Source organism: Megascapheus bottae, chromosome 7 (assembly GCF_031878675.1).
Source record: "Megascapheus bottae isolate mThoBot1 chromosome 7, mThoBot2.hap1, whole genome shotgun sequence".
NCBI classification, from domain to species: domain Eukaryota; kingdom Metazoa; phylum Chordata; class Mammalia; order Rodentia; family Geomyidae; genus Megascapheus; species Megascapheus bottae.
In genome coordinates, this window is record NC_143515.1 from 22,722,715 (window position 1) to 22,736,126 (window position 13,412).

Here is a 13,412-nt window from a genome sequence, read left to right on the forward strand (position 1 = left end):
AGAGAGGAACAGACCTCAGACAGAAAGGAGATTTCGTTTGAGGACAACCATCTAGCTCTGAGATCTTGGCCTGTAAGCAGAGTGGTAGCCTGAGAGATGCCCAGAGAGAGCTGTTGAGCAGGCTTATGCTGCAGCATTGCATGGTGAGAGATTAAATAGAGAGGGTCATAGGATCGAACCTGAAGGGGTCAAGAGAAGAATCTTTGAGAATGGAAAAAGAAACTATATAACCAGCGTTCCTAAGGGGTGTGTTGAAGGGACTGAAGTGTCCCCATAGTGTACACAGTGCCTGTTTGTTGCTGCTTTAATGAAGTCATTCTTTTTTTATTAAGATTTGGTTTGTTGGGCCGAGAGTTTGGCCTAGTGGTTGAAGTGCTTGCCTAGCATGCATGAAGACCCGGGTTCGATTCCTCGGCACCATATACATAGAAAAAAGCCGGAAGTGGTGCTGAGGCTCAAGTGGTAGAGCTCTAGCCTTGAGAAAGTCCAAGGACAGTGCTCAGGCCCTGAGCTCAAGCCCAGGACTGGCAAAAAAAAAAAAAAAAGATTTGGTTTGTTAAAATGCAGATACTTTGGGAGGGAGAATAGGTTAGACCTTGCCAGCTATTAATATATTGTCATGATTAGGTATTGGCAAATGACAATTTTCTGGCAGCAACTCCTTGCAGAAAAGATACACGATGAGCCGGTGCAGTGCTCATGCCTATAATCCTGGCTACTCAGGAGGCTGAGAACTGAGGATCAAGGTTCAAAGCCAGCCTGGGTACAAAAAGACCTGAGACTCTTATCTCCAATTAACCTCTAGAAAATGGAAAATTGGAGTTGGCTCAGGGGTAGGGCGGTAGCCTTGAGCTGAAGAGCTCAGGGACAGCGCCCAGGCTGAGTTCAAAGCCCTATGACCTACCAAAAAAAAAGAGGAGGAGGAAGAAAAAAAATTGTTCTGTTTTCATCTTTATTTTTGGTTTTTCATTTCTTCTGTCAGTTACTCTATTCTTTCCAGTAGTATGTGGTGATTCTATAACATTTAGAACATCAGCAGAATAAGTTTCTGTTTCTTGCAGCACCACCCCACACACATACTTCTTTTGCCATTTGAAATTCATTAATTACTGGAGTTTGAACTCGTACCTTGTGCTTGGTAGGCAGAAGCTCTACCACTTGACCCATTTTTGCAGCCTGAGAAATTTCTTTGTTTATATGCAAAAAAAGAAAAATATATCCGACTTGATTCTACAGATGTCATTTTGAGTAGGTATAGTCAGTCTTTAGATAACTACCTCGGTGATGTTTGCTGTTAGGCATGGCTCAAGTGGTAGAACACTTCATAAATAAGCACAAAGCCCTAGTTTAAAGCCCAGTGCTACCACATACACAAGCTATTATTCTCGCTAATATCTTCCCTTTAAATATGAAACAGTTCCTTATTTGCTTCTAAAGTCATGTATTTGGTCCTTTTCCAAATATAAAAGAAACAACAGTGTTCCCTAGGGCAGCATACATGTTATCTATATGAAGATGAATTTAAATTCATGAAGAATTCCATGTTATAAAGGAAAACCCTCTATCCATCAAGTCTCTACCTGCCAGTGGGGCCCAGCACTCCGCACAGAGAGGGGATTGTGGAGGAGTTGTTAGAGAGCCTGGAACACAGGCCTACAGAAGAACCTGGGGTCAGGAGGGGATCCCAACTCTCAAAAGATGGGCTACTCATTTTATATCATGTTCCTCCTGTATAACTTGGATATTTCTGATTTAAAATGTATTCAGTTTTTTTTATAATGCTGGCTCAGTCCTGTTTCCTGCAAAATTTTAATCTTTTTTTAGGAGATTCTGTTTTCATAATGGTTGCTATGGTTTGGAACTTAAATATCTCTTGAAAGCCCATGTGTTAAGGCTTAATCCTTAGCCCCATGCAGTTAGGAGGAGAAGGGATCCAATGGGAGGAAGTTAGTCACTGGGAGCCTTCCTTAGTCCTTGAAAGGGATATTAGGCCCTCATCTCTCACTTTACTTCCCACCCCCATGAGGTAAGCAGTCCTGCTCCAGTCTGCCCTTCTCCACAGTGTACGGGGCTGCCACAGGCCTACCTCTGTTCCAGTGACCAAGGACTAAAACCTTGGAACCATGAGCCAAATAAACATCTCGTTTTCACAACCTCTTTATTGTAAATGTTTTCTCAGTGATAGAAATGTGTAGCTAACACAGTGGTAAAATATATATAACATAACATTAGCCACTTAGTCAGGCACCAGTGGCTCATACCTGTAATCCTAGCTTCTCTGGAGGCTAAGATCTGAGGATGGTGGTTCAAAGCCGTCCTAGGAGGAAAGTTCATGAGATTCTTTTTTTTAAAATAATTTTTAATTGTGATTAATAGAAGGGTTACATTATATTCACCAGATAGAAGGTGCATAACTTCACAAACATTGATACCCTTTCTCATGACATGGTCCCCATTTCCCTCCGCCCCCCCCCCGCTTATCTTGATTTCCCTCCTTCCCTATCCAATTTCAAATAACCAATTAAGCACATATAAATATATCATATCAAGGTGAAAAATTGTAACAATATGAGATAACCAAGGGATGGCAAAAGAGATGAGCGATAACATAGTACATTAAGAACAACAGTCACTCATTATATGGCTTTTGTTTCCTTCTCCTGGAGGTCCTCACATTTAGTGTCGTACTGTTTGGCCTAATGTCTCTAGATTTTGTTCTATTGTAAATCTCTGCTAGGAGAGCCCAAGGTTTCTACTGATTAAGATTCATGAGATTCTTATCTCCAATAAACTACTCAGAAAAGCTGGAAGTGGCACTGTGATTTAGATGGTAGAGTGCTAGCCTTGATCAAAGAAGCCCAGGAACAGTGCACAGGCCCAGAATTCAAGCCCCAGGACCAGTAAAACAAAACTAAACAAAAAGTCACAGACTTTCCTGCTTTGAACCATGATCCTCTGATCTCACCCTCCTGAGTAATTAGGATTTACAGGTGTGAGTCACTGCTGTCTGGCCTTGACTACATTTTTTTTTTTTTTTTGCCCGTTCTGGGCTTAAGCTCAGGGTCTGAGCACTGTCCTTGGATTTTTCCCAAGGCTAGAGCTCCACCACTTGAGCCTCAGCACCACTTCTGGCTTTTTCTAAGTATGTGGTAACAAGGAATCGAACCTGGGTCTTCGTGCATGCTAGGCAAGCACTCTACCACTAGCCCAAACTCCCGGCCACCTTGACTACATTTTTAAGTATATAGTTTTGTGTTTTGTTTTGTGTGCGTGTGTGTGTGTGTGTGTGTGTCTGTCTGTCTGTCTGTGTCTGTGTCTGTGTCTGTGTCTGTGTCTGTGTCTGTGTCTGTGTGTGTTGGTTCTGGGGCTTGAACTCAGGCCCTCAGCACTGTCCCAGAGATTTTTACTCAAAGCTATCAAAGCTAGTACTCGACTGAACCGCAGCTCTACTTCTTTTTTTGATAATTTATTGGATTTTCATGTACTTTTCCTGCTCAGGCTGGCTCCTGAGTAGCTAGGCTACAGGCATGAGCTATTGGCTTCTGCCAATTTTCTGGTATTTTAAAACAGATTAAATATAAAACAATTCTTTCAATATTTTATTTTTGAGGATTTTAGGTAGAAATTTTATTATAGTAAATGCTTTCTGGGACTTTGTGTCACTGGATAATCCTTTGTTTGTAGATTAGTGTTTGATCTGCTCATTTAGTAACTACTTACTGCATTCTGTGTCCCCAGCATGTTGGTAACACAGTTGCATACTGCCACTGTCCTGATGTGACTCCCATTCTAGTATCTAAATGTGTCCTCACTTTACTAGTTAGCTATCCATGCCCACTCTGGTGTTATATGATCTGGGGTTATATGATCTATTCAGGGCAGTTTGTGTATTTTAAATAAGATGAGCTATGGTTGTTTTAATAATTTTTTTTTTTTATGTGTATGTGAATCTGTGTGTGTGCTGGGCTTAGGGCTTGAACTCAGGGCTTGGGCACTATTCCCGAGCTTTTTTGTTCACGGATAGCGCTCTACCACTTGAGCCACAGCTCCACTTCTGGCTGTTTTGGTGGTTGGAGGTAAGTTTCACAGATAATCCTGCCCATGCTGGCTTCAAACCATGATCTTCAGATCTCTGCCCCCCGAGTAGTTAGGATTATAAGCGTGAACCACTAGAACCTAGAATATTTGTTACGTTTATTTTTGGCAGAGTTTAGCTCTGAATTCAGGGTTTTATTCTTATAAGATAGGTACTTTGCCACTTGAGCCACACTTCAATCCCTGTTTTGCTTTCAAGTTTATTGATTAAGATGGGCATCTGTACAATTTTGCCTGCTAGTGTTCACCGCGATCCCCTGTCTCCACTTCTTATTAGCTGTTTCTTTCTACATTAAGGACTATGCTATTGTTTGGGTATATCACAGTTTATCTGCTCACCTACTAAAGGGTCAGGCCGAGTTTGCTTCCTTCCCTGAAGATGAACCGCTTGCATTCTGGCTTGCCTTCAGTGCTCTGAGATTTCATGCAGTAGTATCTCAGATGTGCCTTAATTTAGAAAAATAAGCTTTTGCCCATCTAAACTACTAGTCCACCCTGAAAACACATCAGTGTGTGTTGGTGAGTTCACTTGCTACTGTTCGCTTTGATGATGTAGTTTGTAATTGGTTGTCTTTTGTGTTTTCCTTCCTGTTGACCCATCCTGACTGCAGCCTTTCCCTTTCAGCGGTACTGCGAGTGGCTGGCTCCCTGCAGAAGAGCACAGAAGTGATGAAGGCTATGCAGAGTCTTGTGAAGATCCCTGAGATACAAGCTACCATGAGGGAGCTGTCCAAAGAGATGATGAAGGTGAATTAGGCTGGTCCTGCTGGCCTTACGAACTACTGAGCGTCCCCTCAGCAAATAGCAGGGACAAGGGAGTGTGTGGGAGTGGAGAAACTGGCTGGATTTGATGACGGGGGAGTGGATGGTTGTTAACACTGGTTGACCCTGTTGTTGCTGAGCCTGGTCAGAATGTCAGAAGTAGCACAGTGTGTTGTCAGTGCTATAGGGGAGACTAGAGATCAGTCAGTCATTAAGGGCACAAGAAGGTAGGGTTTGCAAACTCCCACTTGTATAAGAAGGGAAGAACCCTGATTCCACCTTCTTCTCCAAGGTGGTATTCCATAGCTGGGCAGGGAGGTAGCTTATCCCAGACTATGGATTTGTAATATGTTCTGTAAAATGCAGAATAATAAATTCTTTTTGTATTTTATTGGCCATATGCTTGTTATAACTACTCAATTCCTATAGTGTAAGCATAGCCATAGATGATAATTAAACAAGTGAACATGATTGTGTCCTAACACTCTTACCACTTGAACTAGGTCCCAGCCATTTTTTGCTTTTCATGATTTTTTTCAAGACAGATCTGGGGCTAGCCTCAGCCTACAAACCATGTAGCTAGGATTGCAGATGTGGGCCACTGCAGCTGGCTTATTGAGTTGGGGGTGAGGGGGGGAATTGGGGGTTGGTGGGGAGGAGGAGGTCTCACTAAAACCTTTTGCCTGAACTGGCCTCCAAACACAATCTTCCTGGTCTGTTTTCCAAGTGGGTGAGATTACAGATGTGAGTCACTGTACCCAGCCCTGGGGCATGATCCTAGTTACTCCATTTATCCCCAGTGCCTGGGGAACATGGCTGAATGGTAGAGTGCCTGCCTAATAACATGGGTTCAAAACCTCAGTACTGCCAAAATGAAGAAATAAAGGAATGACAGCTTCCTCAATGCTGAGGAAGGCTGAGGAAAAGCTGTAAGGACTAGATTTTGAAGGCTCTTTTACTCTCTTAGTAAGTACTTAGTAGACCTCTTTTTGTTGTTTTAATTTAGCTTTCTTTCTTTCTTTCTTTCTTTTTTTGAAACAGCTCAGACTGGCCTCAAACTCATGATCTTTTTAAGCCTCCCAAGTGTAATTTATTGCACATAGATGGCATTGATTTAGCAAGGCCATTGGGCCCTGTCTTAGGAACCATGAATGGGACTTGTGTCTATTTGTGTCTTTCAGTTGGGAAAAGATCTAAATTTTAAGTCACTTCATTCTAGAAGCAGCAAGGCAGGCAGGGGAAAGGGGTGGATTTATCATAGTCAGTGAGCTTCATATTCCCAGGGGAACCAGGGTTAGGGCTGTCCCCTGTGACTTTCTGCTTCTTTAATACCACAATGTGAAGGTACTGACAGGGAACTCAGTTCTTTCAGGTTGCAGAGCCATCAGGATTTTCCTTTTCTGGTAGCTTCTCAGAAGCCTGAATCTTATGTGTTCCTCTGACCCTGTCTACAGCCACTTAACCCCTTTCTACTTCTTTCCACCCAGCAATGTTTGTATTTTAACATCTGGGTGCTATTGTGGTCTTTGCTTCAGTAACAAAACATAGTACCTCATCTGGGAGTTGACACTGCTAAGTGGGAAGACTGCAGAGCCTGGCTGTCAGGCCCATAGTGGGGAACCATTTGCTGTGCCTCATAATGATCTTGCTGCTTTCTGAATGGAGGAGGCTGAGCAGCTAGCTATAGACTGCCAGGATTGTGTCTGGCCTTATTTGCCAGGTCCAGAAACACTGTTGTCTTCTCCCAGGAGTTGAAGATCATACTTTGGCAATGTGATTGATCCTTACAGACCAGGCAGAGGAACTCTGTATGTGCCAGCAAGTGTAACCTGGACATACTGGAGTGTTCTTCAGATCCATTCTGCTTGTGACTGTGGTTATGGTGCCCACTTCTGTAGCTCCAACTGAAAATTTCATACCACATTGTCTACCCCATAGACACAGAATATTTTGGCCGAGTTAGGGCAGATATTTCCCAAATCAGGTTAGGGCAAATGCTCATCTATAGGCAAATGGTTCTCTAATGCTGCCATTATAGTTGCCATTGATGGCCAGAATTAGACCCGGTCAACTTTAGCCTAGTATGGAGAGCTGTTTCCCTTTGAGCCTTTCTTCTCCTGCAGAGAGGACAGTGCCCAGTATTTGCCTTTTGTCTTCCAAGTCAGCCCTGGTAACTAGACTTAGCGTTTGGGCCAGGTGTGTGTGTTATTGTCAGGTAGAAACAGATTTAACAGTCAAAGACAGTACTGCATTTTTCTGTGTTTAGGCTGGCATCATAGAAGAGATGCTAGAGGACACCTTTGAAAGCATGGATGATCAGGAAGAAATGGAAGAAGAAGCAGAAATGGAAATTGACAAAATCCTGTTTGAAATTACCGCAGGTATGACTATGCGGCTCCCCTCTTCCCTCTTAGGACCCTTAAATTAACCAGTAACTTCATTCTCAAACACCCTTTGCTTTTTTTTTTTTTTCTTTTGTTGGTCATGGGACTTGAACTGTGGGACTGGGTGCTGTCCCTGAGCTCTTCAGCTCAAGGCTTACTTTACTGCCTTACCACTTGAGCAGTAGTGCCACTTCCTGTGTTCTGGTGATTAATTGAAGCAAAAAGACTCCCAGACTTTTATGCCTGGTCTTGCCTGAACCATGGTCTTCAGATCTCAGCCTCCTGAATAGCTAGGATTATAGGCATGAGCCACCAGTGCCTGTTGTCTATATTTGCTTTCTTAATTTTAGAAGATACCAGTTATCCATTGAGGAGATACCACAAAATAACCAGCTTAAAGATGTTTTTTAAATTTCCAGAGTTTTCATAATGGTAACTGGGCGATATTACTTTTACATCTGCTGTTGGGAATTTACATTGATGTAAACTTCATTGAAACCAATTTAGCAGTAGTTGTCTCAAAAGCTAGCACATTATTTTAGTGAAATAATTAAGAGTAGGCTGAAAGCTATCTGGAGTACTATTGTTTAGCATATTGAAAAGTTCAAAACTAAATGTCTAACATTAGAATATTATGTAATTTAAAAATATAACACTGTGTAGCAGACTGAATATATTCATTGATATAGAAAGATGTATATAATGTATATGAAAGAAAATATTGGGCATAGTGCCTCTTAGCTACTCAGGATGCTGAGATCTGAGGATCATAGTTCAAAACCAGCCTGGGCACTAAAAAGTCCATGTGACTCTTATCTCCAATTAATCACAAGAAAACAGGAAGTGGCAGTGCTGTGGTAGGATGGTAGCTTGAGCTGAAGAGGTCAGGGACAACTCCCAGGCCCAGAGTTCAAGTCCCACAAGGGACAAAAACAAACAAAAAAACCTCGTTACTGACATGTGAAAGCATCTATAAGAGGGCCAGGAATTTGGGCTAGTGGTAGAGTCCTTGCCTAGCATGCACAAAGACCCAGGTTCAATTCCTTGGTACCACATACATAGAAAAAAAGCCAGAAGTGGTGCTGAGGCTCAAGTGGTAGAACTCTAACCTTGAGAAAGTCCAAGGACAGTGCTCAGGCCCTGAGCTCAAGCCCAAGATTGGCAAAAAATAAAAATAAAAAAAAGGGTGTGTGTCGGGGCGTGCTGGGATGTAGCTCAGTGGCAAAGCACTTGCCTAGCAAGTGCAACATCCTGGGTTCAATCCCCAGTACAAAAAAAAAAAATCTAGAAAAAAGTCTGTGAGACAGGCATGGTGGCTGATGCCTGTAATCCTAGCTACTCAGGAGGCTGAGATTGGAGGATCATGGTTCAAAGCCAGCCCAGACACTAAAGAACGTGAGAATCTTATCTCTAGTTAATTACTAGAAAATGGGAATCGAGGCTGTGGCTCTAGGAGTAGGCAGTACCCTTGAGCTGAAGAGCTCAGGGACAGACCCCAGAGTTCAAGCCCCATGACCCACAAAAAAAAAGAAAAAAAAAGTTTGTGAGGATAAATACAAATAATAGTTATCTCTGAATGATAGTGAGTTTTTAAACTTATGGAGTCTTTGAGTTTTTATGATTAATAAAAAAGTGGACAGGCCCTGAGCGCAAGCCCAGGACTGGCAAAAAAAAAAAGTGGAGGCTAAGATCTGAGGATCTTGGTTCACATCCAGCCAGGCAGGTAAGTCTGTGAGACTCACCTCCAGTTAACCACCAGAAAACTGGAAGTGGCTCTGTGGCTTAAAGTGGTAGAGCATTAGCCTTGAGCAAAAACTCTCAGGGACAGCACCTGGTCCCAGAGTTCAACCCCATCACCAAAAAAAGTGTGATTTAATTTTTATTTGTTCATTTGCCTTACCAATTTAAAGTTATTGGAACAAAGAACCAGTACCAAGAAAACTTTGTGAAGACTGAAAGACAGTTTTTGTTGTTGTTTGAGACGGTATCTTGCTGTGCAGCCCAGACTAGCCTTGAACTTTGCAGTCTGGCAGACAATTTAATTTTACTCAGAAATTTAAAAATGAATAAATCTTCGGTAATTTTTAGGAGTTTAGGAGTTTCAGAACCAAGACTTTTTTTTTTTTTTAGTGTAATGTTACTACGTTGCCCAGGCTGGCATAAAATCCTGGTTCAAACTGGGTGCCTGTGCTCACACCTATCATCCTAGCTACACAGGAGGCTGCGATCTGAAGATTGTGCTCAAAGCCAGCCCAAGCAGGACAGTCCAAGAGACGTTATCTCCAAATACACACACACACACACACACACACACACACACACACACACACACACACACACACACACACACACACACACACACACACACACACACACACACACACACACACAATCTGCATTCAACAGCCCTTGGTTTCTAGCTTCCTTTATCAGCTGGGATTATAAGCACTTGTCTCAATGCCCAGCAGATCCAATCTTCTCAAAATTCTTATTCTTACTTGGGTTAGTAAACTCAGCCACCCAGGAGGCTGAGGTGGAGGACTGCTTTTGCCCTGGAATTGAAACCAGCAAGGGAAACAGCAGCACCACATCTCAGAACAGAAAAGTCCTTGCAACTTCGTCATTATGACAGAGTGCTGGATGCTCAGTTCTAGTGAGCACCGCGCTCCCCCATAGCTTGTTCAGCATCCTTTGTCTTGCCATTTTAGCTCAAGAAGCAAGGGGCAGGAACATGGAGGCTCACTTGCTAATTTGCTCACTCTTTTCAGGGGCCTTGGGCAAAGCACCCAGTAAAGTCACAGATGCTCTTCCTGAGCCTGAACCTGCAGGAGCAACAGCTGCTGAAGAAGAGGAAGAGGAAGAGGAGGCCCTGGAGGCCATGCAGTCCCGGCTGGCCACACTGCGAAGCTAAGGCTGCCCAGCAAAACTGGAAGGCTTTCCCCTCAGTCCTCCGCCAATGCACACGCGCCTCTGAAGAACCATCACTCCGTGTTTCTCTTGCACTACACCTCTGTCAGGAGGCTCTGTTTTCAGGAAAGTTCTGTGCTAATATCTCTTCGCTCTCTGCAGAAGTTTTGGGATCTCAAAGGAATTGTTCTTCTGAAAGTGATGTGATTAAATGCATCATTTCCAGGAATATAAACAGCATTACTATTTTACTGGGGGAAGGGAAAGAAATCCATTTCTCATGAAGCTTTTCTCAGCGTTGATTGCCTGAACATTGAGGACTCTGTACATTTTTTTTTGATGTGTGTGTAAAACACTATATAAAAGGACTTTAATAAATTTCTGCTTTAATTCTTGGTTCCATTGTAGATTGTCTTGCGGAGTGAACTCCAGGTGTTGCATTCAAATTGTCTCTCGTGTTGACTTTGGAAAGAAGAGGATGCTATAGCCAGCATATGGGACTCGGAAGCTCAGCAAAAGTGGAGTTTGCTCTGGATATTATTCCCAGCGTTTTTAGACATGTTGTGGGGTCCACCCTAATGCATTTCACCAACTAACCCAAAGAGTTCTTGTAAATTGGGCCTCTTATTCTGTTGTCTGAGTGATAGTGGTAGGCCCTCTCGTATATGTGTGTGGGTGCTGCATCCTCATCCCTTTCTTTCCATGGCAAGTTGCATGCAGAAGAGATATTCGCACTCTCTTTCTCTGTGCCTACAGTGAGCTGCTTTGTCTTGATCTAGGACACGGGCTTATCCGACGGCACCTTCTCAAAGCAGTAACTGAACAGTGAGAGGCAAGGTGTAATTGTCATGTTCAGTTATCACAAACCTGAGGTATTCTTTAGATGTAGATTAAAGTATAGAGTGCTAGCTGGGCATGGTGGCTCATGCCTGTAATTATAGCTACTCAGGAGGCTGAGATCTGAGGACTGAGGTTCAAAGCCGGCCTGGGCACTAAAGACCGAGAGACTTATCTCCAGTTAACTAGTAGGAAACCAGAAGTGGTGCTGTGGCTCCAGGGGTAGGATAGTAGTCTTGAGCTGAAGAGCTCAGGGACAGCGCCCAGGCCCAGGATCCAAGCCCCACAACTGACCAAAAAAAAAGTATAGAGTGCTACTATTCTGCACTAACACTTGATGTTAGTGTTTGAGGGTTTACAACACCCTGACAGAGGGCAACTGCTCAGCTTGCTGCAGTGACATCTGAAATCTGTTGGAAAGTGGCAATTCTGGGGTTCACACCCACAGAGATCCCTTTAGTCCAAGCTCTATGTGCTCTAAACTAGCCAGTATTTGGTGCCGATTTTTGCCATTCTAGTAGGTGTGTGTATTGATACCTCATTGTTGTAGTTTGCAGTTCACGAATGAGACATGATGTTGAACATCTGTTCATATACTTGTCATCTGTATACCTGTTTTTGTTTTGTTTTGGTCTCAAACTTGTGATCCCCCTGCATCCACTTTCTGAGTGGTGGGATATGCAGGCATGACATCTCATCAGCACCAGTGAAGGATCTGGCACACATGTTTTATTGATTTTCTGAGTATTTTGACAATTTGAGTTTTTTTATTGAATTTTCTGATGTAGATTTATCAGAGATGTCTTTTAAGTGTTTTATTTGTCTGGTTTGTTCTTTCTAGTGGTTTCTTCTCCTAAGCAGAAGCCATTTATCTATCTATCTATCTATCTATTTTGCCATTCTGGGGCTTGAGCTCTGGGCCTGAGCACTGTCCTTGTCAAGGCTAAAGCTCTACCACTTTTGAGCCCCAGCACCACTTCTGGCAATTTTTCTATGTATGTGGTACTGAGGAATCAACCTTGGTCTTCATGCATGCTAGTCATGCACTTTACCGCTAGGCCAAACTCCCAGCTCAGAAGCCTTTTATTTTTAATGAAATCCTGACAATTATTTTATTAATGTGTTTAGTGCATTTGGTGATACACACACACACACACACACACACATATTTTTTTGCCAGTCCTGGGCCTTGAACTCAGGGCCTGGGCACTGTCCTTGGACTTTTTCAAAGCTAGAGCTCTACCACTTGAGCCACAGCACCATTTCTGGGTTGTTGTTGTTTTTTCTGTGTATGTGGTACTGAGGAATCGAACCTGGGTCCTCGTGCTAGGCAAGCACTCTACCACTAGGCTAAACTCCCAGCCCCTGGTGTTGTATTTTTAAAATGACCACTAAGCACAACGTTTTAAAAGTTTTCCCCAGTTATCTCTTAGGAGTTTTGCATTTTACATTTACATTGCATTTACATTTTGAATTAATTGTTACGAAGGGTATAAAGTATATGTGTAGATTAATTTTTCACCTTTTGTTCATGTCTTTGTTCAGCCACTTGTTGAAAAGAGTTTTCTGTTGTATTGTATGATGGTATCTTGATTCTGAGCATGAGTGGATTGAGAAGTGCCTAGATTAATAAAGCTTTCCTCTGAAGTCTGTTGAGGGTTTTCTCAGGGAGGATTAGCTGAGTGGGGAATACTAAGCCTGAATGCTTGCAGCACTGTCCCATAGGCTGGAGGCTTTGAAATGGAATAACAGGAGATAAACAGCAAATAACAGCATTTTCTCAATGCTGCTTAGCTGCCCTGATGTGGACTTTTCTACCCTTACCATGGTGGTCCAAAACTGTAAGCTAAGCTAAGTCTTTTCTCCTTTAAGTTTGCTTTTTTCTGGTGATGATAAAACTGCCGTAATGCATTTACTTTTGCCAAGGATGAATTGACTCTTGTGTGGGTCTACTTGCAGGCTCCCTGTTTTACTTTACTGATTTTTGTTCTTTCACCAATAGCAAAACCATGTATGTTGTCATGTGCCTGTAATTCTAGCACTTGGAAGATGGAGAATGGAGGGCACACAGTTTAAGGTAGCCTGTGCTAAATACTAAATAGTGAGGCTCTTGTCTCAAAATGAACAAGGGGCTGGGCACTAAAAAGTCTGTGAGACTCTTATCTCCAGTTAACCACCAGAAAACTGGAAGCTGAAGAGCTCAAGGACAGCACCCAGGCCCAGAGTTCAAGTCCCACGGCCAACAAACAAACAAACAAACAAATAAATAAATAAGGGCTATCCAGGTACCAGTGAAGGACAGCACCCAGGCCCAGAGTTCGTCTCACGGCCAACAAATAAATAAATAAATAAATAAATAAATAAATAAATAAATAAATAAGGGCTATCCATAAATAAATAAATAAATAAATAAATAAATAAGGGCTA

The 13,412-nt window shown here is 42.6% G+C and overlaps 1 protein-coding gene across 5 annotated transcripts in view; it reads left to right on the forward strand.

The window, feature by feature from the left end:
* Positions 1-10,538, forward strand: part of LOC150060435 (E3 ubiquitin-protein ligase RNF103) — a 67,931-nt gene extending 57,393 nt beyond the window's left edge. For all 5 annotated transcript variants that reach the window (XM_090336541.1, XM_090336537.1, XM_090336538.1 and 2 more), the window contains 3 exons: positions 4,721-4,842; positions 7,124-7,238; positions 10,010-10,538. In XM_090336541.1, the coding sequence (XP_090192667.1) occupies positions 4,721-4,842; positions 7,124-7,238; positions 10,010-10,152 (380 nt within the window). In that variant the 3' untranslated portion in view covers positions 10,153-10,538. The remainder of the gene's footprint in view (positions 1-4,720; positions 4,843-7,123; positions 7,239-10,009) is intronic.
* The last annotated feature ends 2,874 nt before the right edge of the window (positions 10,539-13,412 follow it).